This window comes from Carlito syrichta, unplaced genomic scaffold (assembly GCF_000164805.1).
Source record: "Carlito syrichta isolate Samal-C Ts95f unplaced genomic scaffold, Tarsius_syrichta-2.0.1 Scaffold302367, whole genome shotgun sequence".
Classification (NCBI taxonomy): Eukaryota; Metazoa; Chordata; class Mammalia; order Primates; family Tarsiidae; genus Carlito; species Carlito syrichta.
In genome coordinates this window covers 2,055,257-2,082,784 of record NW_007246463.1, presented here as the reverse complement: position 1 = coordinate 2,082,784, position 27,528 = coordinate 2,055,257, and the positions used below count along the sequence as shown (strand labels likewise).

At 36.4% G+C, this 27,528-nt stretch overlaps 1 protein-coding gene across 1 annotated transcript in view; it reads left to right on the top strand.

Moving 5' to 3' along the window:
- ADGRL2 (adhesion G protein-coupled receptor L2) overlaps positions 1-27,528 on the top strand; it is an 82,621-nt gene that overhangs the window by 20,149 nt on the left and 34,944 nt on the right. The window contains exons 2-6 of the mRNA XM_021711563.1: positions 9,977-10,086; positions 16,597-17,397; positions 23,788-24,081; positions 24,607-24,710; positions 25,948-26,133. Of these exons, the coding sequence (XP_021567238.1) occupies positions 9,977-10,086; positions 16,597-17,397; positions 23,788-24,081; positions 24,607-24,710; positions 25,948-26,133 (1,495 nt within the window). The remainder of the gene's footprint in view (positions 1-9,976; positions 10,087-16,596; positions 17,398-23,787; positions 24,082-24,606; positions 24,711-25,947; positions 26,134-27,528) is intronic.

The following is a 27,528-nucleotide window of genomic DNA, read 5'->3' as shown; positions in this document are numbered from 1 at the left end:
AGGTCATAATTTTTTTTGAATTATTAAAAGTGGAAGGCCTTGGAAATTTGGACACAGAAGCAATATTTTTAAAAAGTGTTTCAAAATTTTATGGGTTTTATCCTCACTTAAATTATCTTATTCCTTTCATTAAATAGTTAGACCTGATGACCCTGTGAATGAAACTTAGTCTCAGTGGCGTGCTTTGTAAATAAATACTTCTTATTTTGCTAATAAAAGCAAGCACATTTATGTTGAATGTGCATTTCTGCAAACAAGAGATTTTGTACTGGATTAATAAGGCACTGAGTGAATCAAGCTTAATTTGCATTAAACTGACCCCAAGGTCCAGTAAAAACTGCAAGGAATTTCAAAGGTTTCTAAAACATAGAAAGTTGTTTTGAACAAATTAGCATTGCCATTTCAAAATGCTTATTTTAGTAACTAATGTGGAATTTTTGAGAAAATTATTTTTAGAGTTTGTAAAATGCAAATTACCACACATATTAAAGTTTGCATAGCTTGTGTTTATAATTTCTGTCACAATATTTTTCTCACATACAAAATCATCATGGAAGGTATTGGGTTATTTCTGTTTTCAACATCTGAAATATGGAATGCTAACCTTCTAGAAATGAGTATATACAGATTTTACTGTCAAACTTGTGTTGACTTGACATAGGTTACCTGATATTTTACTTTGAGGAGTTGCTTTCTAATTCACTTATACACTGTACTCTTTTTCAGTCTAAAGATTATGCTTATATATTAATACAGAAAGACATTTTGCATGTCTGTTTATGGTTTTCATTTTAATAAATTGAATTAAAATTTTTTTTACAAATTCAGTTTTAAAGATTTAATTATGGTTGCAAAATTTTTAAACAGTACAATTATATTTGAAACTTTAAAAAGTATAGAAAATTGAATGGAGTAAGAATTACATTGCTTGTTTTTTCCACATTAGGTGTCCATGCGTGTACCAGTGTGTATATATAATATATTATGCTAGAGGTTCTGGAAGTAACTTTATTTCAGTAATAATTTCAAAATACTTTAAGTAACACAGTATTCTATAATGCAAAGAGCATAATTTCCTAACATGCCTAAAGAATTTCTATGTGATAGAAATCTAGATGACGCAAATTATTAGACGAATTATGAGAAATAGTTATGTGACAAATGGGACCATTGTTAGAGAACACCTCTTTTTTGCCCTATTAATTACACACCATTTAGCTTCCTAATGTTATGTTTACCTAGCAATTAGTTAAGCTCACAAATCATCATTAATAAATATTTAAAGAGAGCAAGACCCACTTTCACTAGCTCTGCAGAATAGAAATTTAGATGATAAAGGAGCATTTCATTATAAACTAAAACAATAAAACAAAGATTTCATTTCACATTCAACTCAGCTTTCCTCTTGTGTCTGCGAGGATGATTACGACCTTGTATCTTGAAACACAGCGCCTTTGTTCACTTGATTATTCTACTTGAGCAAATATGTCTGCATTGGCGCTTCCCTATTAATGTTCTAAGGTCATCCGCTGTTGTATAGAAATTTGTTCTAAATTTGGACTAAAAAAGACAACTGTTCTAGACACTAGACTCTTAGGCCATTTGGAATTTGCGAGTGTTTGTAAAAGCAGTTGGTCGCTAAAGAATACTTCCCCCTTTTCGATTACTCTATCCATTGAGTGTTTATTATTGGCATTCATTATCCGAAACTGATCCAGATTGACAGAGTTCTCTGAGACTAAGGTACAGCTGATTGAAGCAGAATTGGATGTTTCGATTAACCGTATTTGTTGGTGAGCGGACATAGCCAAGTAGCCATTAGTCATTTTTTCATTCATTCGGATACACCAAATTCTTAGTATGTGAGAGGTATGTAGTCACCTCCAATAAGACTTTTTAAGTTGGCAGCTTCTCTTTTCTTCCATTCTCTTCTCTTTAGCTTTTCTACCCCTTTGTGCTAAGATTTTGAAATCATTTTTTTAACTCATATACTTAAACAGAACATAATCTACTAATTAACATAATTTATTTTTATTTCGTAATTGAGGCTCAAGAATTAATATAATTTCTATTCATTCATTTGAGAATGGATTTATCTTGCCATAATTCAACCGTAGGTGTTCTGTTCATTTAGCATATACAGTTCACCTGTGGATGTGGCTACACTTGTCTAGTCACGGCCACTGCAGCCTCGAGCTGCTGGACTCAGGTGATCCTTCTGCCTCAGCCTTCCAAGTAGCTGGAACTACGGGCGCGTGCCACCATGTCCAGCTAATTTTTTGATTTATTGTAGAGACCAAGCCTTACCAAGTCGCCCATGCTGGTCTCGAGCCCCTGGGCTTAGGCAATCCTCTCGCCTTGGCCTCCCAAAGTTTTGAAATTACAGACTTGAGCCACCATGCCTGGCCTAAAAGTGAGCACTTTTAATAGACAGAAAGTAACTTGGGGGAAAAAAAACCAGAAAAACAAAAAACTTTATCATTGCTAGTATTTTGTAATTGAATTTTTTTAAAAATGCCTTTAAGAGACGAAAACTGTAAAAGCCATCTTCGTTGAATATACAGATTCAATAAAGAATTGGACTCATTCTTTAATTAACAATTGGATGATTTTAGATTTAAGCAAACTTGAATTTTTAGTTTCTGTCACGATATACTGAGCTTTTCTGTTGATGCTGGTGTATTTGTTCAAGTTCAAGTCTGTAGGTTTTGCATTTTTAATCTTCCTTAGAACTGTGGTGAATAATGGCCGCTGGCAGGAGATAATGAAATTTCTTAATTTATATTTTCAAGTAGAAGCTTCAACTGAAAGTGGCATCCTCTGGCTTGGAGACACATAGCTCTGGTGCAGGTTTCAGGGGAGTGGCAATCATAATGCAGCGCCATCAGTGATAGGGAATGGTGGGACAGTGAAGCAGTAATTTAAGGAAGAAAAGAAAATGCACCCAAGCTTTACTGTAGCATATCTAATGATCTGCTGAAGATTCCCAATGGTTTTTGGAGCATGACTGGAGAAACTAATGTTATCTTGCCAAAACAGAAGCCCCTGCCTAATCAGCAGAACAAGACAATTGATTAAACACCTCTCACAATAGATTACACATGGAATCTCATCTCCAGACTTTGCACTTGGTAAAGTGTAATAATGAGCATAAGATAATCAAAAGAAGAGTCAAAGCAATTTGTTGGGCATCATACAATTCAAGATGAGAGTTGGAACGGAAACACATTTGCTTGAATAGTTCGGCCTGTTTTTAAAGCCGGCCGCTGGAAGGAACACGCACAGTGTTTGAAGGAACTGCCCGGGAAGAGTAAAAGACTTTCTGCTCTTTAAAGTTTGCAAATCTCTGTCCGTCATAAGGGACATTGTTGTTATTGATGTTTTTGTGGTTGGTAGTTCATATTCGTTGGAGTTTGTGGTCTAGGCCTTGTGCAAAGTGTTGCCTGCATTCTTATCCCGTTTAAGTTAACAAACTTCCATAGAAGGTGTCATGTTGAAAGAGGAGAAAGCGAAAATTGCAAGGTTTAATATGCTGCTGATGGACTCCGTTAACAGCCGAGGCAGAACTTAAGCCCCATTTATTTCCTGATTCTGAAGCCTCTGCTTTTAAACACTAATCTCCCCAATTAGCAAATGATTTTGTTTCTGAACAGAGATAAACAATATGCTGTATTGTTTTTTGATACAATTTATTCTCAGAGTATCATAAGTAACATTAGCATTGTGCCTTCTTTCACTTACAGTTTTAAAATACTAAGGAAAAGGAACATATTAATGGTTTGTTTGCATTAATATTTCATTAGTAATGAGGCACTGTGTCTCAAAAATAAAAAGATAATGTTTCTTCAAAACACTGCTGTTAATCTGTGTGTGGCATTTTTCAAATAATTTCCATATACTAGTGTATAAATTAATGATAATATACTTTTATAAAAAATGCCTTTACATCATTTACACATTTTCTTGAGAACATTTATCTTAATTTCAAAAAATTCTGCAGATGCCCAAAAAAGTTAATAATGAGACCTAAGAATGTTGCTTCCTTCTGGAAGATAAAATATACTGTTTGTACTCCTTTTTTTTAAGTCGGGGTCTCACTCTGTAGCCTAGACTAGATTGCAGTGGTATAATCACAGCTTCAACCTCCTGAGTTCAGGTTCCCTCTCACCTCAGCTTTCCAGGTAGCTGGGATGACAGGCACATGCCTCCAAACGTAGCTAATTTTTTTTTTTTTTTAATTTCTTGTAGAGCTGAGGTCTCCCTATGTTGCCTAGGCTGATCTTAAACTCCTGGACTCAAGCTGTCCTCCCACCTTGGCCTCCCAAAGTACTGAGATTACAGGCATGCGCCACCATGCCGAGCCTATAATACTTTCAACTTCTTGCCATCTGCAAATTGTGATGGTTAAGAAATGCGTTAGATATTTCTTAAAATACTTTTTGAAGTTTCCTCTCTTACATACTGTGCCCAAGCCTAAGCAATATCCCAACTGTAAATATTTACTCAAATTTTTGCTAATCATCAAATACGTTGTTGTTCTCTTATGCATAGGAAGTAAATTAATGAGCAACTAATCTCCAAAATTGTTTTAATTTCATCAGCTTTTAAAAACGAACATTTGGCTTCATTCCCAAATTGAATTTTTCTCCCCCATTTAGGGCAGAAAGCTTACAGTAATGAGTTCTTAATTAATATTTAAAATTCAGTGTTTTGCCCTGTATTTAAACTAACTTATGACCTATACAAAGTAAGACTCAGGATTTTCTTTGTTGTGGCTGATGGGTTTTATGAATAAGATGCAAGTTTTATGAAAATTAATGCCAGAAATAAGACTTTTATTCTGGTATTTGATTGATAATGTTGTAAAGCATTTGTTACTGAGTTTATTTTAGTTATATTTGACTTGTCGGATTGAGAGATGTATTCCGTATGCTTGACAATAGTAAGAAGTGTTGTTAAAATGGTCATCAGAAATCTGTGATCAGAAATAATATGTAGGTGATGGTTTTAGTGTTTTTAACTCAGTGATGTGAAATAATGATTAAACCATTGTCTGTATGTGCCAAATATGAAAATTTTGGAAAAGTGGTTAGAAGAATATTAAAAATGATTAAATATTTAGAATTTGGGACTGAGTCTTAATGTACTTGCCTGCACTGCACCGAGTTCTGTCTAAAAACAGATTTATCATTGAGCCACTCCGTTAAAATTTGTTTGAACAAATAACTAAGTCAAAAGTTGAGTACAGAAAAGTTTGTAACGATGACAATGAATTCTATTTTTCTGTCATTTTAAATTACATACAGTACTTCTCCTGTGAAACATAGCGTATTTTTACAGATCCTCAAAATTTTATTTCCAGTTTTAGTGTTAGAAATTTTTATTGGTTAGCAGATGGTTAGGAAAGCCTTATACGCCCCCTCATATCTGTTAAAAAATGAGTTCATGTGCGATATATATACGTACTCAAATATGTTCTTACTTAGGCTTTCCTGTCAGGAATTGATAAATAGTTACAGTTTGCTCAAAATGAGAAAGACTACAACCCTTGATTTCTGCACTTAAAATGAGCAGGAAGACATGTTAACATTGTAAACTTTGTGTACTACTTGCTTAAATCATGCCATCGCTTATTTTCTATTTCACTTGTATTTTTTTAAGGTTGACAACACAAAAGCATACATTTCCATACATATGTCGTGTTTACTACATTATCTAAACCACTCCTGTTCTAACCTAGTGGTTCTCCAACAGATTTCATCCTCAGAATCACCTGTGAAGGCAGTTCAAACTGAGATAGCTGTCTGGGTGTACACTCCCAGACTTTCTGAATCTGATGGTTTTGGGTGGGGCCTGATTGACTCGAATTTTTAACGAGTTTCAGTTGATGCTGTTGGTAGGAGGGCTGCATTTTGAAAGCCACCGTTTTATCTTGACTCATCTGTTCATCTTCATAAATATAAGACTCGTCTCTTGAAAGTTGAAGTGTCCCAAATAGATATAGTATCTGTTTCTTTATGATGAGCAGCAATTTGTAATTTCTTCAGATCGTAATCAGAGGTCCACTTATTTTTAAAGCCCTCTTTTTCCTCTTCTGCTTTGTTCTCATTCATACTCGAGTTTTATGCTCAACACTTAAGAAAGCATGGGTAACTTGCATAAGAGGTCCAAATGGCATTACCAAAATATACTGATATTTTAATTGTTAATGCAATGATACCGTTATGATGAATTTTACCAGTATTGCTAAATAAAAATCTTGTTTTATGTGGGGCAAGGGGAAGAAAGTCATGCCGAGACTTTGCCCAGTACTGAGAGTACAAGCTGTTGAACATGTTTCCTTTCTTGGCTTAGCAGTGCCTTTTCCGTTTTCATTAGAATGAAAACTTGAAGTTGAGCCCTTGGTGAGAATTCACTTTGGTTCTGTGGCTAAGTAATTGCTTTCTCTTTCCGGATCTTCTTAAATGATAGCTATTTACAGTTTTACAGTCTTAACCAATAGCATATTGGTTAAGGAATTTTCAGATTTTTCTTAGCATTCACAACTCACATTGGGTATTTCCTTACTATGTTTGGAAACTTAAGGCTACTGCTTCATTCATTATAGAGTCTGTATTTTTAGTTCCATAATTTGGTCTTCTAAAAGCTTAGATTTATTTTCAAGATAGTGGTATGCAAAGCTCTGATTTTCTTATGCTTTTTACAGTTGTGTTTCTCTTCTTGCCGATTCTTTACTGTATTAGTCCTAAGTCTTCTGATTTTTCTCAAGATTAATTTCTTGTACTTCTAGTATATATGGAATTTCCAAATGTAAAATAAAAGATTTTAATATTTTGGGAGGCCGTAAATTCTAGAAATTAATGCAGTTTTATTTGTAGAAGCTTCATGAACTCTCCTTACCTTCAGTTTCGCTTAATCTTGTAGTTGTAGAATTAACACTTTGCTGTCTTAACATGGATGCTTTGTATAATGTGATTTTTTACAGAAATAAAAATCATGAGGTTGGTGTGAACTATTGCAATTGTTTTTGACATTAATTTGAACTGTGACTGTGGTTAGATGACTAAAGCAAAGTTGTTCAGAGAAAGAATAAATACGGGCAATTAGTTTTCCTTTTATGAGGTTGATCCTCTTTCAAACAAAATACAGTGGGACTGGAAATGCTTACCTCTCATACACTTCCTGCAACTTTTGGTGACATTGAGAAGCATAAAAGATTTCTAATCCGACATTAGTCCCATTCATTCGTCTGATTACTCCTAGTAGGAAGAAAACAGGGCAATTTCCAGTGTTTTCCTTACTTTTGGAAAATGGTACTCATTTTGAAGTTCTGCTTTTACCTTGGTATGAAGTCTTTCGTGCTTTTGGTCCACTTCAGCTTTCACTGCTTTCCCTTTTTCTTCCTCTGATGGTGATGTGAGAGGAGCCTTTGGTGAGAAGGGATAATTGTTGAGGTGTATAAGTTTAGTCACAAGTAGAAATGTTATTTTTGGAGATTGCTAGAATCAATATATTTGCAAGCCATTGAAGATAAAATAGAGTTTGACTGAGTGGTTATAAAATGTATACCGAGGGCGTATATGAAAAGGATATCTGACACATGGGAGTTTATATTTCTCCATTTCTGAAAGATGTGAGGGTAAGAGAAAGGGAAGAGTCCTACAGGTGTGAGTGAATACAAGGAGGAGGGAAAAAAAGACCTTTAATTGTTAACGGGGCCAGGTTGGTTATTGAGGATTCCTCAAGGCCTATCGAGAAATCTTAAACCCATCTCCTGTTCTGAACTTTAGGGTATACAATTGGTCCTGTGAGTCATGTTCAAATAATTCATATTCACTAATGGCTGATTTTTTCAAATGAGTGAGCCAATTTAAAAGAAAGAATGAAGCTGGGCTCGGTGGCTCAGCCTGTAATCCTGTGCCTTGGGAGGCTGAGGTGAGTGAATTACCTGAACCCATGGGTTGGAGATCTGCCTGGGCAACTTGGTGAGACCTCATCTCTGCAATAAATCAAAAAACTAGCCGGGTGTGATAGTGTGCGCCTGTAGTTCCAGCTACTTGGAAGACTGAGGCGGAAGGATTGCCGGAGCCCAGCAGGTCAAGACTGCAGTGGCCAAGAGTGGCCACTGCACTCCAGTCTGGGCAACAGAGTGAGACTCCAACTCAAAAAAAAAAAAAAAAAAGAAAAGAAAGAATGAGAGGAAAACATGATGTTACCGAGGACTGTGACACTATACCATTGACATTACCTGTACTCTTGAAAATTACAGCATATGGTTATGTTTTTTTAAAAAATAAATGCTGCACTGTATTATAGAGGAATCGTGATTAAAAATTATCATCGGTTTAATATTTTTACCAGCAACATCAGTTATAATTGTAGTTCATTGTTGAGGCCTTTGAATTGTAAAATGTACCCATTTAATCCTATAGAAGCTTTCAGGCTTTGCTACTCTTCAAAGAGGAAGCCACCTAGTTTTAAGGTGAAATGGCACCAATGTGATGACTTAACATTCCCTCTCCTCTTTAACATGGTTCACCTTCTCTGTCCTTTAGTTAGTTGTACGAGAAAACTGGGATACTCTTTCAAAGTTCTTTGTAATGCTGTCTTATAGTTCAGTTATTTGAGGCACTATAGAATATCTGGTATTCCAACTGTTAAATAGATTTTGTTACCATGTTATTTTTTTTGCCTGCTTTGCCTTCTTAACGTGTATACCATCAGAACACAATAAATACCCTGAAAACATTCCATTTCATTGGATTGTAATCAAATCAGAGTATAAAAGAAAGCGTTCTTGTCTTTCCAAAGCATATAAAAAGACCTTTTGGGCGAATTAATAGAATTTAAATATCATGTTACCTAGAATTCTGATTTAATTCTAATATTCTTGATGAATTAATGACAACACAGAAGTAAGAAAGTACTTCTATAAATAATTAATAGGATATCATAGACATCATGTAAGTGTGACATTCTTTTTCATGTTACGTTTCATCGAGTACTGACTTAGAACCAAGGATTATAGTCATATCGTATTGACAGCATAGACACATTGACCTATGAAAACAGGAGAAGTAACAATAATGCTTAGACATTTAGCTTGTGCCAAGAGCTATGCTAAATGCTTTAAATGCATTTTGTCATTTTCCAGCCATAACATATGAGACCTACTGGCTTGGTATGTTATAGTCAAGATGATAGGAAGTGCCTGTAAGCCGAAGCTCGGTGGCTCAGCCTGTCATCCCACCACTTTGGGAGGCCAAGGCGAGTAGATTGCCTGAGACCGCGGGTTCAAGACCAGTGCGGGCAATTTGGCGAGACCTTGTCTCTACAATAAATCAAAAAAATTAGCTGGACATGGTAGCACACACCTGTAGTTCCAGCTACTTGGAAGGCTGAGGCGGAAGGATCGCCGGAGCCCAGCAGGTCGACGCTGCGGTGGACGTGAGCACGCCACTGCACTCCAGCCTGGGTGATGGAGTGAGACTCGCAAACTCAAAAAAAAAAAGTGCCTGTAATAGAAAACTTAGCACCAAACTGGATTTAGAGAATAAACTTTAAAAGTTGGCTTCTCACTCTGTGTTTCTCTTCAGTTGTAGTACTATTTTTAAAAATGTTTAATTCTTAAGTATGGCATTGAGTATCCTCTTTTTCTATTTTTTTTTTTTGGTCCAACACATGTTGAATATGTCAAAACTTCAAAATAAAATGTGTAGTAGAATAATAGAGAACTGTCAGCTATTTTCTTTTTACTTCTAGTTAAAATTTAGTCTGACCCATGATGCTGAGATGTAATTACATAAAGAAAATACAGCTTTTATAATGATTTAATAATGCCGTGCAACCTAATATCCCTTGACTTTGTTTTATGTTTCTAGTTGCTTGAAGAAAATATGAATCAGTTCTGTCTTACATTTCTAAAGGAAAAGTAAATAAATGGTGTTACACAGATTTGATTCGTTTTCTTTTCCAGGTGCAACAATCGAACACAGTGTATAGTAGTTACTGGGTCAGATGTATTTCCTGATCCGTGTCCTGGAACATACAAATACCTTGAAGTCCAGTATGAATGTGTCCCTTACAGTAAGTATGGGGTTTATATTTTTCCTCACTTTCTCCAGCATTACTCATTGATGCTGAAAGAGTACACATGTGAAAGAAGCATATGTTTATGGCCTACAAAACCATTATGCATGCAGAGCACTAACCGACTTGGGCCTCCAATTAGCTTCATGAAGTGTGGAAGGAAACCATAGTGTGATGCTGGCCAAGTGTCTATCTGTGTTCTTAAGTGTTTGGCTTTTAAGGCTAGTGTTTTTCCAGAAAACAAACTTGAATGAGCTATTCAATAGGGCCGGTAGGAATCTGTACTTTTGCCCAATACCAGTTGCTGACAAATTGGTTTGGCTCACAGTTTTCTAAAGAAGGAATTGACTTCAGTTTTAATCAGGAGCTACTTGAATGACTACCTGCTGTTGTAGTAACTTTAGTGCCTGGTAAAAAGCTACCCTTGCAGTAACTGAGGCAAGTGCTTTTCTTGTTGTTCCATTGTCCTTAAGGGACCATTTCTTGACCAAACTCAGTGATGAAATCTTAATGCTAAATAAAACAGATAAGACAAAATCCTGCACATCCTTCTATTTTGAATTTTGTAACATTTTTAAGATCCCACAGAAGGATATTTAAAATTCAGTGGGAAAATGTTTGGTTAAACTTGGGCTAATAGTCTAATTTTGTGTGGTTTTCCTTCTAATCTCAGAATTCATATTTCAAAATTACGTGCTGTACTCTCAATAGAAATAACCATAACATTTTAGACAGCTTGAAAGTTCGAAGATATTATCTAATTTTTATGAGCTAGCTTGTGTTGTTGTTTTCTTTTAAAATTTGAAAAAAAGATAGAAATGTTCCTAGGCATTAGAACCAGAAGTTTTTGTCAGCAATTTTACTGATTTGAAAGTTTTTATGTACTTCCCTCCTAGGGGGAAAAAAAAAAGAAAGAAAATGGACTCATCAAATAATGAAATTGCTGTTTGCAGAACCTCGAAAGCTAGATCGCTAGTTCTGACAAATTAACATATCCAAGCTGTGGATATGTCTAACACCAAGGGCCAAATTCTGATAGACATGCTACTTCAGTATGGTAGTAATACATTCCGACCCATGCTGTGAAAGCACTCTCTCTCTTTTCTTTGCCACAGTTTTGACAAATTGGCTTTTTGTGTCATCAGTTAAAGGCCAAACACAGATTATCTTTTCTTTTCGTTCCTGCTCTGTGTTCCTGTGTTACTGTGAAATGGATGCTTTTTATGTTTTCAGTATTTTCTATATCATTTGTAGGATTGGAAGCCTACTGAGTGCACTGATCATTTCTCCCGTGTGTAGTGTTGGTGGCTTAGATAATCATTCTCCTGTGCCACTAAAGGAACATTATATTCTTTTGACCTAACCAACATTTTGTTCCATAAAGTCACTTTTACTTGAATTTAGCATGGTTTCTGTCCTCAAATTAGAGAAGGAATACAGCATCCATTCTCAAACAATGGAATCAGTCAGAGCTGCCAAGAATTGTGTCTTTCTGGAGCCAGTTCCTGTAACCTAGTCTATAGACCAAGAACAGTGTAAAGCAAATATTATTTTCAGAGTCTTAAGTTATTTCTTGCGCTGTTTAAGAAAGGAAAGTGTGGATATCTTCTGGAACATCTAACTTTCAAAATTTTACTTTTTCAGTTCTCCAGAAGTATTATACATTGTGCACTAAACTTGCAAATAGCTATACTCAGAGAAGTATTTGTTCTTTTTAGTTTTTGTCTTAAAAAAAACTTCAGTAATAATTTGCTATTACCTTTCTAGATGTTTGCACGAGGCAGAAATAAGTCTATGGCACATTTTAAAAACTACTCTTTGCTAAAGAATGGAAGAAATTATAATCCCTATATACTGTACAGTAGTGACACACTATAAAGTGCATGATTTCAACTAATATTAAAATGTAATACCAAGGGTCTTTTTAGATGATGATTCTAATCTCACATAGGACGGTGTATTCTTAACTCTTTCCTCCATTTTCCTCTCCTTTGGTTTCTTTGTGCTTCTGTCCATTATATTCATTCCTTCTACTTGCTTTTATTTTTTTATTTTTTTGTGTTGGAGTCTCACTCTGTCACCCAGGCTGGAGTGCAGTAATACGATCACAGCCACTACAGTCTTGACCTGCTGGGCTCAGGTGATCCTTCTGCCTCAACCTTCAAAGTAGCAGGCGATGCAGGCATGTGCCACCATGCCCAGCCAGTTTTTTGGTTTATTGTAGAGACAAGTTCTCACCAAGTTGCCCAGGCTGGTCTCGAGCCCCTGGGCTCAGGCAGTCCTCTTGCCTCTGCCTCCCAAAGTGCTGGGATGACCCACGTGAGCCACTGCGCTGGGCCTGTTTTATTTTAAGCCTGTCGTTTTCACTACCTTGTTTTAGTAGTTGTTGCACTTTGTAACACCTGCAAACCACTTTTGTACTTTGCTAGGTTGGTAAACATTTTCGCCATCAGATAACATTTAGTATGTATTTTTTACCACTTGGTCTTATGCCAATTTCTATCCACAGCAAATCTTCCAGGAGCTTATACATCTCAAATTGTTTCGCAAAATATTATAAAACAATTTCAGAAATTTTTCTTGACTCCTGAAAATTTTGTAATAAATTTGCTCAGTGGAGAACATTAGAAATACTATTATTTTGGTTTACTTCAGTATGATTATAAACAGGCACGTACTTAATGTGAGATTTGTACATGCCCAGATAATGTTTGTGTCAAAAATATGTATATACAAAGAATCCTTTATCCTTGACAGAGTGTTAGTAATTGCATGTATGTGCGCTTGAAAAGTCATAGGCTCTTGGAGGATAAAGGAGAGTATCAGATTGGAATTTTGCATCCCACAAGCAGGATTTGGTTTTCATTTTTGTATCCTCTTATTTCAAATCATAATGCAAAATTATACTGTGGTGTTAGCTGCAAGTTCTGATCGATGAGAAAAATAACCATTGCTATTAATCAAATCATGATTAATGAATAAGCACGTGAGATTATTCAAAAAGAAATAGTGTGTCACTTCAGGCAGAGTATATAGGCTGGAGTTAGTTCGGGTTAGTTTCTTGTCTTGTATATCTCTGTAGTCCTCCACTGATGTTGGTGGGTCATGTACTTGTGTGTTTGGTCTATAGAAAAGTAAATGTATTGTTATGAATTAATTCATACAGTCTCTTCAGACAAATTGTAGTATATATTTGGCATGTGATAGAGAATACCCATTTTATTTTTATTGTATTTTTATATTCTTCTGGGTTGGTAGAATTTTGGCTGATTTATAAGATTATCCTTTGAGTTTTCATAAAAATCGTAATGATGCATCAGTCATCAAAGGTTTTAAATTTGTTTTTATTTTTACATTTTGGTGTTACTTATTTTTCACCAGAATTATTAATCATGTACAATATACAAAGCCATATCCATTTTCTTTTCCTTTAATATATGTGATATCAGTTAAATCGCAAATAAATGAAGACTTTCCTGTTTGGTATTTTGTTTAGTAACTGTGTTATCATTTTAGTAATAGTTTATCAAATAATATAAATCAGTCATTTCCAATGAATGGAAAACATAAATTATACTTTCTACATCTATTATTAAACTTGTTTTAAGTTCTGTTTTAAATAAGTAAACATTTTAAAACGCATTATTTCCATCCTTACTTATTTCAGTAAAATCATCCTTTCCTTAGGAAAAACAAAGTATAGCTGTATATAAATGTAGTTTGAACAGTCACAACACTAATGATTTCTCTTATCCTCATTTTCTCACCACGCCCTTCCATTATTGATTCTAAGCAGGTATAATATTGCTCTTCACTGAGGAGTCATTTTAGGACTAGTGGTTTATATAAAAAAAAAAAAAAATATATATATATATATATATATATAGTTTCCAAGTCAATAACACTGAATTTCTTCTGTTTATCAGATGTAGTCAGAATTACACATAGTAGAGCAAGTATGTTTCCTGAACGTGGCTAAATAGACTATGTTGATTGGGAGAGGTTGTGGCTTAACGTGGAGGGTTAATGTTTCTCCCGTAGGTATTTCAGAAAGTCAATATTTAATCTTGATGAATTATTGTAATTTAAAAAAAATTAAGCTAAGATCTTAATGAACTGCGTAGTATGCTGTGTTTGAGTACAGTTTGGAGATGCAGTATTAGCAAATCATGCACTTTAATAAGGGCAGAGGGAGAAAAAGAGATCACTCGGGTCATTTTATGAAGTTCAGGCAACATACTTCAAACCCACCTACAATGTAAAACAGTATTTTATGATTTGAAATTATTGGTATATGATGTACAAGCAAGGATCTTGTACGGTTCCCTTCCTAACTGCATAATCCATTTCTTCAAACTTGTAGGAGGTTTTTTTTTTCCTTCATATAACTCTACTAATCAGGTTTGTTTTATGAAAACATTTACTTTTTATAAGGTCTGTGGAGTCAAGGTATTTGCTTTGAATGCTTGGTATGATTGTTGTTGCATGCTAGCTTGCTTTCTATGTAAATTGATGATGGTGGAATTGTCATAATGAGCTAACCAGAATTCTTTCTTCCTTTTTCTCCTTGCCTACTGTGCTTGCTTTTCCCTTGTATGTATTTTGCTTACTTTTTTTAATAGACTTAGTATTACAAGTTTGAGATATGCTATAGATAATTTAATAAACATTTTATAATACAAAGTCTGTGTAATAAGAATTTTATAAATAAAATATTTAATATGAATTTTATAATATAAAGTCTATTTAATAAGAATTGTATCAAGCAAAGTATGTGTAAACCTAAATAAATAGAGATGCTAATTTTTAGTGGGGAAGAAAGGCCTTACCTTACCCACTCTTCAAAATCTCTATTGGGGTTGGGGGTAGTTTATCTATTCTTGAAAAGGAGGCTTTTTTCAGTGGTTAAGATAGCTTTATCTAGAAATAGAAAATGATATATCTAGAAATAGAAAAACAGTGGAAACGTATACTGAGATGCATCATTATATATTTCTTCTCATGTAAATATCTTTGAAAAACATGAAACCACATCAGTATTTACTAAATTTGACCTAAACTCAAAATGAAGTTGTCCATTTTTACAGATGTGTTTTTCTATTGTTATGCTTATCTAATTTGAGTCAGTTTAATGATTGGGTTCACATAAGGGGGACGCTGTGTACCTCTGCATGTATTTATGACTGTAGCATATGCATGGAAAGTAAAACTCGGTAAGAATGCTGAGTGACTTTGGGAAGGGAAGAGAGTATGTATGCCATGCATTAGTGAAGCATTTCATTACTTATTCAGGTTCACTAAGTGAAGCAACATGCCATCCTATTCGTATTGCCTCCTTAATCTACTGAAATGATTGATCTGTGTTCTTTTATGTAACTTTAGAATCTTTCTCCTGCTAGGTTTTCCTGTTGTGTGTTTCTCCTTATCCAAAGTAGTACACAGCTCTTATTCTTCCTATATTTAGCATCTGTTACGAATTCGGTCTTAGACTAATAGTCAATTCATTTTAATCTTTTTTCTTTTTTCCTTGCACCTTTTTTTATTTTTCCTCCGATGCTTAAAATAGAAGTGGAGCAAAAAGGTAAATAACGTCCACGGTCTGAACCCCAGCTCCCTGTCATGTGCCTTATGGGTGTGAACCTCCTCTCCCCATCCCCCCCCACCTCGCCCCAACACTGCCGTATTAAAAACCGTCAACAGGACTGCATACATGCACCCCATAAAGAAGTCAGCTGTTTACAATGACGTTCTGTGACTGCTAACTCTGGTGATGGGGTAAAAATTCTGAAGTCGGCGAGGGGGAGCTGCCCTTTCTCTGTTTCTTTTTCTACCCTTTATCTCTTTTTCTGACACCCTTAGAGATTTTCTTAATTATCAAAGTGTCATCTTGCCTGGCTTCCAGAACCCTCTCCATAGCATGCCATGGTTACAAGGTCTCCTGGTTGTTTCATCACTGCTCTCCTTGTATTTACTTTTCTGTGCTCCTAATTGCATTTTCCAAATATTGTGTTCCTTAAATTGAAGCACCTTTGTTTTCAGTCTAACTTCTGTAAAAGTTCTAAATAAGCCTTCACATTGGGTTTCCTGTTTTATTTGCCTTATTTTGTGGTTTTACTTTTGGGTACTTATAGGTGGGCTAGGGGTTGGAAGGTATAAAGTTTGGAATAAAAGAAAATACTTTATACACTATTATGCACAAACTCAAAGTTTTAAAACACACTATCAGATCATAAGATACAAACTGCAAAAACTTAAATTGTCATCCCAATTATGAATGATTTTAAACTTAGAGTTGTGTAAGAATAAACCCTAGCCTCTTTGTACACTGGTACATTGATTATGGTAACTTTACAAAAGAATGGTAGTACATGTCTTAAGCGCACATTTTGGTAAAATTGAATGCTAATGAAATGAATTTTTCTCTTTTGATCTGTGATTATTAAACATATTTGCCTTGTGTTATTTTTTAACTTGACTTAATTTTTGTCTTTTCTCTGTGACTGTTAGTTTTTGTGTGCCCTGGGACCTTGAAAGCAATTGTGGACTCGCCATGTATATATGAAGCTGAACAAAAGGCAGGTGCTTGGTGCAAGGACCCTCTCCAGGCTGCAGATAAAATTTATTTCATGCCCTGGACTCCCTATCGTACTGATACTTTAATAGAATATGCTTCTTTAGAAGATTTCCAAAATAGTCGCCAAACGACAACATATAAACTTCCTAATCGAGTAGATGGTACTGGATTTGTGGTATATGATGGTGCTGTCTTCTTTAACAAAGAAAGAACAAGGAATATTGTGAAATTCGACTTGAGGACTAGAATTAAGAGTGGCGAGGCCATCATTAACTACGCCAACTACCATGACACCTCGCCGTACCGATGGGGAGGAAAGACTGATATCGACCTCGCAGTTGATGAAAATGGCTTGTGGGTCATTTATGCCACTGAACAGAACAACGGAATGATCGTTATTAGCCAGCTGAATCCATACACCCTTCGATTCGAAGCAACGTGGGAGACTGTGTATGACAAACGTGCTGCATCAAATGCTTTTATGATATGCGGTGTCCTCTATGTGGTCAGGTCAGTTTATCAAGACAATGAAAGTGAAACGGGCAAGAACGCGATTGATTACATTTACAATACCAGATTAAACCGGGGAGAGTATGTGGACGTTCCCTTTCCCAACCAGTACCAGTACATTGCTGCAGTGGATTACAATCCAAGAGATAACCAACTCTACGTGTGGAACAATAACTTCATTTTACGATACTCTCTGGAGTTTGGTCCTCCTGATCCTGCCCAAGGTACGAGTGTGTGTTTCTGACGCTGATGTCATTTTGTGCATAGTATGCTTTTAAAAGACCTCTTAATTTTTTCCTTTCTGTTTTCTTCCCCTCTCATAGTTAAAGTACCAAGGACAGTGTTAGTCTTGTGGTTCATTTTCTTTTTCTCAGTTTCTCCATTTAAATGCGGGTTTCAAAAAATTGTAGCATCACTGGTCAGTTTAGTTTTTCATTACTAAAGATATAATATCAACTACAAACCTGTTAGCATTGTTCCCCCCCCCCCCCTCGACTTCTGAATTGAATACAATTGATTGACATACAGACCTTTTAACTTCTTGGCACCGGTAGTTAAAGAAAATGTGTGTTAGAGAATCCCAGGAGAATGACTCGGCTTGATGTACAATGCCAGGCATAACTGTTCTGAAGTTTTGCCACCTTTTCTCTGGGTAGCAGAGGGAGTCATCCGATCTTCCTAGATCATCATGTAAAATTACATGTTTTTATTTTCTGATACATCAGTGACAGTTTTAAATCAATTTCTGTGACGTTTACTGTCATACATGGACTGACCCTCAAATGATCTCAAGTGATAATTTACGATGACAGATACACTAACTTTTTAAATTTATATTCTCTTTAGGTATCTTTATGAGGGATTGTTACCTAGGAAGTATTGCTAAATGTTTGGAGATATATTTTGGTTTATTAACTGAGTTAAATTTGATGGGAGACAGTGTTTGAGAGTAAATTAATTGAATGTTTAATTAAAACAAGTCTCACATTCGTGATAAAAGAGCAACTTGTTAGTGTATCTACACTCTCTTAATTTTTTTTCTGTTTGAACAATGATGTGTGTTTGAAATCTGAACTGTGATATTTCCATTTCTGAGTTAACTAGAATGATTAAGTCAATCTCTTCAACAGGATGGGATGGAGATTGATATCTTTTTCCTTCTGGTAAAGCAGTATACATAAATATACCCACAACAGCAAACATATCACTATACATATCTTTAAGATATACTCTTAGTAAGTTTTAAATATTTTCATATGTTCAGGGCCTTAAAAACAGAAGTCACAGTTTTTTGAAGTCACAGCTCATGCCTGACATCCCAGCACTTTGGGAGGCAGAGGCAAGAGGATTGCCTGAGTCCAGGGGTTCAAGACCAGCCTGGGCAACTGACAGGACCTCACCTCTACAATAAATTAAAAAATTAGCCAGGTGTGGTGGCATGCACCTGTAGTTCCAGCTACTTGGAAGACTGAGGCGGAAGGACCACCTGAGCCCAGCCACCCATGGCTGCGCTGGCTGTGAGTAGGCCACTGCACTCCAGCCTGGATGACAGAGTGAGACTCCTACTCAAAAAACAAAAAGGGGGGGGGGTTGAATTTCTAATTCGAGTCATTAAAGAATACCAAAAAATATGAGTTTTGTTCATATAATAAGAGCAATAATGATATACTGACTTAATGCATAGCCCCTTTTTCTCTAAATCACATATGTCGAGAGTTTTTGGCTTAAAGTTGTATAGGCGAAATGTCCGTTGTTAAATTTTTAACAGTTAAATCCTATAGGGGTAAAATTTTTACAGATAGTATCTTAGAATCATTTATTTTTATTTTTATTTTTTAAGAAAGAATTCAAGAGAAAAAGAGAAGGAAGAAAGAAGATTCACCTCCCCAAGGTGGGGGAGGGAGCCAAAGCCAGGAAGCATGTCCACAGCCCTGGCTCAAAGAGCACATGGCCACACCAGCCTCTAGCAAGGCAATGGCTCGAATCATTTATTTTTAACTGTATATAAATGTTGGCTCATGAGGACAGCCATTTGGAAGGTTTCAAGTATCTCAGTTGCTTTTCCAAAAGCTACCACAGTGCTTCTTTATCCTACAGGTTTGTCAAAAGGCAAACTTTTAGGCATTGACAGATTTCAGGCACTGGCTAAAATTGTATTGATCCTTGTGTTAACCTTTGGGTAAGCAGTTGTTACGTTTGCCTTGGGTGGCAGTAAATTTTTTTCTTCCTTAGGATAAAAAGATGGTAATGCTTTAAAAACTGCAAATTTGTAATCAGGCAACACCAAAGGATTTTGAATAAAGTTGAGTGCCCAATTCAACAAAAACTTCGTAACCCATCTGCTTGTCACAAAGTGCCTCCGTGAATACAGAGATAATGCCATTTTCCACTGGAAGTGTATATTCTAGTAAATAATCTGATCCTTTGCGGGTGAAAAAGTCTTTGATAATTCAGATGCTTTTTGGAAAGAGTTTTGAAAATGAGAAACTTAGGCATATGCAGCAACCGAGTGTTTCTATAACTTCTTTGTCATCCAAAAGAGTTTACTGTTCTTAAATATTCCCAGAACACGAAAATTCATATTGACCCCATATTAAACCCTTCATGATAAAGAGTTTTATCTGACCTAAATTTCTCTTGCTGCTGTTTGACCCATATTCTCACTCTCTCCCTTATAATTCAACTGACTGTGCTTTTAGAGCCTCCTGTCTCTGTCAACCAAGATAGGTGCTATCTAACTGTGTGGAGGCGGGGCCTTGCAGAACTGTGCTGGCCCATACATTTAGGTCAAACCGATAACGCCATTGTCTGCTTTCCAGAAGCAAGATCCAAGAAATGAATAGGAGAGCAATCTGAGAAATGAGTCTTTGCCTGCCATAACACAGTGATCGACTTGTTTGGCTGAAATTCATAGTTAAAGTCCTGTGCACTGGATCTGCTCATGTGTGGGGCCAAGGCATGCATCGTGCTATAAAGTTAACCATTCTTTCAATTCTCATTGTGGGCTGTTTCCTAGTACGTGAGCTTTGGTGTCTTTTCCCATTTAGGAACCCAAGCGTTTTCATTCCTAAAAACTTATTATTCCTGAGCCCTGATCTCTTTTTATTCCCCCCTTCCCATTTTTAGCTTTATGTGATCCCTACATAGTTCATTTGCTTCATTCCCCTAAACTAGATCCCTGCTTTCACCTTTTCCCTCTCTGGAGGGGGCTTAGGAAACACTTTCCAGGTCTAGTTTAACTCTTTTCCATTTTTGAATCTGGATAGCTGTATATTTATTTAATCTGTCTGCAAATTTGATGTCCCAAATGTCATCTAGGAAATGGTATGTCTTTACTTGGGTTTTGGCAGTTCCTGAATATTTGTCTTAGACTAATTATGAAGTGAGACACTTTCATAGTAAGAGGGAAATTTTTTAGCAAGAGAGCCAGGTTTTGTGTTTATACATAGCACATAATACATATTTCCTGAAATATCTTTTCACGGATAGAGAATGCACTATACAGAGATGATCAGTGTTTTTAGACATTGAATAGGGGTAAGTTTAATGGATGCTTATTTTTGCCTCAGCAGGCTACAGACTCACTCGATCTGGAGTTCATTCACTGAACAATGGGTGTTGTTTGGACCTCAGTGAGGGGAATATTACCCTCAGCATAAAAGGATATTGTCCTCAAACACTTTCATGCAGGAAAAACCTGATAATAAATAGCAATTTCTTAGTACACAACCATAGAAGATTGAACCATTCTGTATGTGGCTGTCAAAATCTTTGCAAGTACCTAATAATAAGTATGTTTATTAGGACCGTTTCTTTGACGTATGTACTCAAATGATAAGTGGTAGGCAGAAGTCTAAGTCAGCTTATCTTGATGCTTGGTGTTGAATCTGGCTAGAATAGAACTCAGTAAAATAGGCCTTGGATTTGAGTGATAATTCTATTGTGTATTATCATGTTTTTTATTAACTTTGAGAGGATATTCTTGCGCTTTGAACCTTTTGCCTTGAACCTTTTGCAGACGGTTTCACTGTGAAACTTCTTGTGTGTTGCTTTTGTCTTCCGTTATTTTGTTGCATCTTCTTGTAGAGATATACACAGAAGAATCTGGTGATACGTTTCAAAATAAGGGCAAGATGCCTTGTCAGATACCATCCTTCCCTAGAGCCTGTGCGAATCTTTGACCTAGGAAAGAAAGATTGTAGCATTTAAGAGCATGGACAAGTGACTGTAAACAAGTAACTTATTCCTCCATGGCTCTGTTGCCTTGTCTGTGAAAGGAAGATAATGACAGTGCCTGGTTCATGGGTTGTGGTAAGGGTTAAAGGAGATGATCTGATGACCCACGAGTGGTGATTGGCACACCATCTGGCCCAGGAATGCTTCGTCAGTATAAGCTTTTATCATGACCAGATGCCCTGCTGGGGCCACTTCCACCTGTGGAAATAATTTTTAGACATATCTTTGCATTTCTAGCTTTCACATTAGAAACAATTGCTCTTCTTGAAGCATTGCTAAACTTAAGCCTTCCAGAATCCCAGAATTTCCATTTGTCCCCCTAAAGGGTTTAGTTTTATCTCTTATAGTTTGCTTTCATGTTTGTTTTCATGATATCCCAACATTTCACTGACTTACCTTTGAAGAAGATGTTATTCCCTTTGTGCTGCTAATGATTAAAAGGCAAAGGCACCAAAGTATGTTATCAAGAAAATGACAACACGACTGTAGAATGATGTATGAAATTCTGTGGATTTAATTGAGGCCATTTTATTGCCTACGTTGATGCAGTTCTTATGAATCTTTACTGAAGCTTAGCTCACAAATCACTGATTGTAGTATTAATACCTATTTCAGTGATTAAGTATGTACTAATGAGCACAGTGTCGAGGGATGCATCAGACGGTGTAGCACTAAACCGTTTTGTTCTGCCCGTTTTCCTCTGATTCCTCACTCCCCTTTAAGACTGGAATCAGCGGCAGTCATATGACACTTCTGCAAAAGATGGTGATGCTTTTGACAAATGTTAATTGAGAAAGCACTGAAAGCCTGGCTGCATTGTAATCAAAAGAAAATTACAGAGGTTTAACAAGATGTCAAGCAAGTACTTTACAGAAAAGGATAGACAGGTTTGAATAGGTTTCTGCAGCAGCTGGCTAAGCATGATGTTTGACTAATGTACATAGGCATCTCTCATATGGTCAATAAATTATGCCCTGCAAATAAAACACATGCTTTAGATGTTTCTTTTGAGAGAGAAGGGAAAAAAAGGAGTTTACGTGTGCAGTGTACTTATTGATAACCAGAAGTTTATCACAACGAAAGAACTAGAAATATGTGCACACTACTTTTTACAGTCGTTACACAACTTTATGCAGTTTTCTGATAAACTTTGTGTACTCTCGGTAGCGTCAAAATTATGTTAACAAAGATTGATGGACCAGGGCTTAAAATGTTAAATATATCAGTGAAAATATGAACTTTTCTCAAATAAGTTCTAACGTTCTAGCTTGCTTCTCATGTATAGATAAAGCATAAAATAAGTTAATGTTTTTATAAGATGATTTTTAAAAATAGCTATTTTAAAGTTTATTCTACTCTAACAGTTTAAGGCATCATCTATGTAAAATTTTAAGAGCCAATAATCTGTAAATGTTGATAAAACCTTAGTGTTGTCTACTCTTACACTTTTTAAATGGTAGTATTAAATTTTTACTGACAGATTTGTTATTTTAAATTAATTTTGTCGTAAATAATGGAGAAAACATTGAGCTTCACTGTTATTTAAACCTACTTGATTTAGCAGTGTGAAAATAATGGTGGACGACAAAAATAACCTTTTCTATAAAAAATTTTTTTTGGCTTTTAAGTGTGCAGCCATAATCTCTTTTATATTCTCTGTTAAGGGTCAATAAGATATGGAGGGTTGGTTTTGAATTAGGTGTAATTCGATCTAACCCTTTATCTGGATAAGAGATTGCACCTCTGACCGGAGCAAGCTGCTTCTTCATACCTGCCTTTTCAAAAGTAAAGATGCCGAAGGCTGAGATGTTTCCTTACTAACACACAAAACAGCACAAGTATGCCAAGCTTATCTTCTGTTTGGATCTAGTCAGACATGCTCAAAATTCTCTCAAGCAAGAAGGGCGGCCGGGTGGCAAGACGTCCCAGTATTTTCTTGCAAAATGTAGAATGGGTGACGTTAAGCTTTTGTATCATCCTCCTTATACATCCTTGTCAGATTTCTGTTGATACTTTGCATTTGTTTGTTTATAGAATGTGAGTTCCTGTGATGATAGAATTGTTCTAAATTAAAATGTCCTGCATTTTCTGTTCATCATGTATGGTAAAATTATACTTAAACTCCACCGTTGCATAATTCAGTGACAAGTAAGCCTCACACAGCATCCTACCACAAAAACTACAGTAAAGCCCAAACTGCCATCTCTTAGCCAACGATATGACAAGTTGGAACAAACGAGAAAATGTAGTCTTCCTCCATGGGTAATTTTCATTTAGCTGGTTTTGGGGCCGATGGTTGGATGAGGTATTGTGTGCGCATGCCTGTCTCCACGTGCTAGCGTGTGTTTGAGATTAATATCCTCATCTTTTCTCCATAGTGCCTACCACAGCTGTGACAATAACTTCTTCAGCTGAGCTGTTCAGAACCACGGCATCAACCACAAGCACCGCTTCACAGAAAGGACCTGTGAGCACCACGGTAGCTGGCTCACAGGAAGGCAGCAGAGGCACGAAACCACCTCCAGCGGTTTCCACCACCAGAACTGCGCCTGTAACAAATATTTTTCCCCTGCCAGAGAGATTCTGCGAAGCATTAGAATCCAGGGGCATAAAGTGGCCTCAGACGCAAAGGGGGATGATGGTTGAACGACCGTGTCCCAAGGGAACAAGAGGTATTTTGCGTACAATGCCATCCGTACCATTTTCAGTATATGAAGCAGCTTCTGGGTTACACGGAAGCGATTTCACTTGAAGAGAGGGCTATTTCCACTCGCACACTTAATTTTTGTTACCTTTGGCAATATCGCATCTGCAGTCAAAGCCCTTTAAACCATAAAAGTCACTGAAGGTCAGGTACACGATGACCTGAAGACCTGGGTCAAGCTTGAGGTCTTTGCCTGGAAACTAGTGAAGCCTTCTTAAGTGGCCTCTCTTGTTACAACCCTCCCTTTGGATGGGTCCCAAGAAAAACAAAGCTTTTGTTTGTTTGCTCTAAATGTATGATATTTCTGGGCTGACTTCATATTTATTGTTCATAATCTGCATTACACCCTGCTTTTTTTGTCAGTTATTGTCAACCACTTCCATTACCATTTGTTCAAAATCTCACATGCAGAGTAGAAGCATCATAGCTGATTTCCTGAACGCGTGCAGAAAAATGGTTTCAATTTCACTGTTACTTTCTGCATCTGCTGTAGGAACTGCCTCATATCTCTGCATGGTTTCCACTGGAACATGGAACCCGAAGGGCCCTGATCTTAGCAACTGTACCTCACATTGGGTGAATCAGCTGGCTCAGAAGGTTGGTTGAATCCTTTTAAGATGACACCTCCGTGATGTAGAGCTTTAACTTCTAACATAAATAATTTAGCTTTGTATGTTAAAGCCAGCTTTGCTGCCCTTTGTTCAGTAGAAAAGTATGCCTAGTTTTGTCTGTAAACTGTTTATTGAAAGTTACATATGTTTTGGGATATACTGTTTTTTCTCTGCTAAGCTTTTTAAATGAGTACATGCTTGTATAATCGCATTCATATTTGGCTTGTTCTTTTTCTTTTGATGTTCATAAGATAAATAGTGAATTGGCCTAATAAATCAAATGTCATTAAGTTTGCAACCGAATCCACAGAATGCAAGCAGATGTGTATATCACACAAGATTACGATAAAATGAGTAAATGACTTTAAAAGGCATCAATAACTTTAATAATACAGTGTAATGCAGTGCCATTTTATTTTCTCCTCCATCTACCTTTCTGAAAAAACACAAACACTGGGTTACAACCCTTGCTATCAGTGATGGCATCCCGATTTAAATTCTGGATCATGGGACTAAATAAGATTTTATTTATTTATTTTTAGATTTCAGTAGCTTTAGGGGGTACCAATGGTTTGGGGTTACACAGATGCAGTGTATGGTGGTGAAGAAGTCTGGGCTTTAAGGGTACCCACCACCCCCACCTGTGCACGTGGCATTTGGCATCCCTCCCTCACTCCCTCCCCTCATTCCTCCCTTCCTCACTCCCCTTGCTGAGTCTCCAGTGTCCATTTTGCCATCCTGTAGGCCTTTGCAGATCCTTAGTTCCGCTCCCAGTTATAAGTAAGAACATTCAGCATTTGGTTTTTCCATTCCTGCGTTATTACACTTAGGATGATGTTCTCCAGTTTCATCCAAGTAGCTGCAAAGCCATTATTTCATTTTTTTATGGCTGGATAGTATGGAATAAATAAGAGTTTGAAATGACAATTTTACATGATTACAGTGAAATGAGAGAACTGGCTAAAACATTTGAGAAAGGATGTATTTTGCTCTGTTTCTTTTAGATGCTTGGTTAAGAATTTGTGTGTGTGTGTGTGTGTGTGTGTGTGATCTAAAAGCCTTTAATCTTTTGGAGATGAAGAGAAAGTTATTGGTCTCAATTAGTTGCAGATTTTGACAGATTTGCAAATATTTTTTTCACCACAACAAAGGTAGTCAAGGAGAACCAGACACCATAAACAGAACAGGAAATTTAACTGAGATAATACAAATTGTCATTTCAGATCAGAAGTGGAGAAAATGCTGCTAGTCTTGCCAATGAACTGGCTAAACATACCAAAGGGCCAGTGTTTGCTGGGGATGTGAGTTCTTCCGTGAGGTTGATGGAGCAGTTGGTGGACATCCTTGATGCACAGCTGCAGGAACTGAAACCTAGTGAAAAGGATTCAGCTGGACGGAGTTATAACAAGGTAGGAAGAATGCTTGTTATTGCTTGTTATTTTCAACTAGACATTGTACACAGCAGCTCTTGGTTCTTCTAGCAGTAAACAGCCAAACCTCTGGCCCCCTGGACATACACTGAGAAGCAGAATTTCTAATTTGGTTCCTTTTTCGAGGAAGAATTACATTTGAGAAAAGAACAGTGGTTCCACCTCCCCCCAAAGTGTAAATGTTGTTAGTTACCTGAGAGAGATCTTAGTTGGTGGCAAACTTCGTCCATCTGATTATGTTCAGTGCCATCACTTTAAAGTGCTTTACCTTCACTTGGGAAAATTATTTATCTTATACAATTGATATTTTTGTATGCTGATACATGTAACCCTTGTGGCTGCAGCTGTAAGAGTTGTGTCACATAACCATGACACATACAAGAATCACCAGAATGCTCCTTTCAGTGACAGCTTTTGGGAAAAGGACAAGTTTCCCTCTCCAGGAATATATTCTATCAGTGCTATTAATTTTTTCCACTGTGACAAAAATGTGATAGTTACTTTTCATGACATGATAGTGCTGATACTGGATTCATAGGAACCCCAAATCAAATGTGGTTCTACATGGTTGGAAATTTGACTTCTTCTTTTGACCGCCATGTATATTTTGTTTCTTTTTGTCACTATATTCTGGAATAGTATACTTAGTAAAATACCGCCCTAAACTGTGGAGTAAGCCGTTTTTGGAAGTCAGTGCAGACTACTGCCCCAGGCATCCAGAGGACCACTGTATGTAAGAAACTTTGAACTCTGGAACACAGGCTTAGTTTTTGAGGATTTCTTCTTTCCTCGTTTTCAGCAGATAAAAGTCTAACCTCTGATTTTCTTTTCTTTTACTTAAAAGCTCCAAAAACGGGAGAAGACATGCAGGGCTTACCTTAAGGTATCTCTCCTGTGCTGTCACCCTGCTTTCTCCCTCTTCAGCTTCCTGCCACGCTTTCTCATCTTGCTGCATGACCCAATGTATTTCAGTCTTTGATAATTATATAATGTGCCCCATATCAGCTGTACAAATGTTGGCTTTTCACAGGTATATTACTTTCGGAATTAGCAAATCATTTGTCTTAATAATTTTTGCTGTTTTTCCATTTATCCAAAAGTCCAAGAATTTTAATGAAATATCCTCTTAATTGGAAAGTAATTATATAGTCTCTTTGTTTCCTGTTGTCATCTCTGTGGATTAAAAAAACAACTTGAGTAAAACAGCTATGATATATTATTGGCAGTTTATCATATCAAAGACTGTATAGTCATAATGTATGTGCATGAAAAAGTCACTGCTTTCTTCTTGCTATGGTGTACTTTTAAATAAAATAGGCTTTGTCCTGAAACTTTTAGGAATCATTTCTAGAGTTAGATTGGTATAGGGATGGG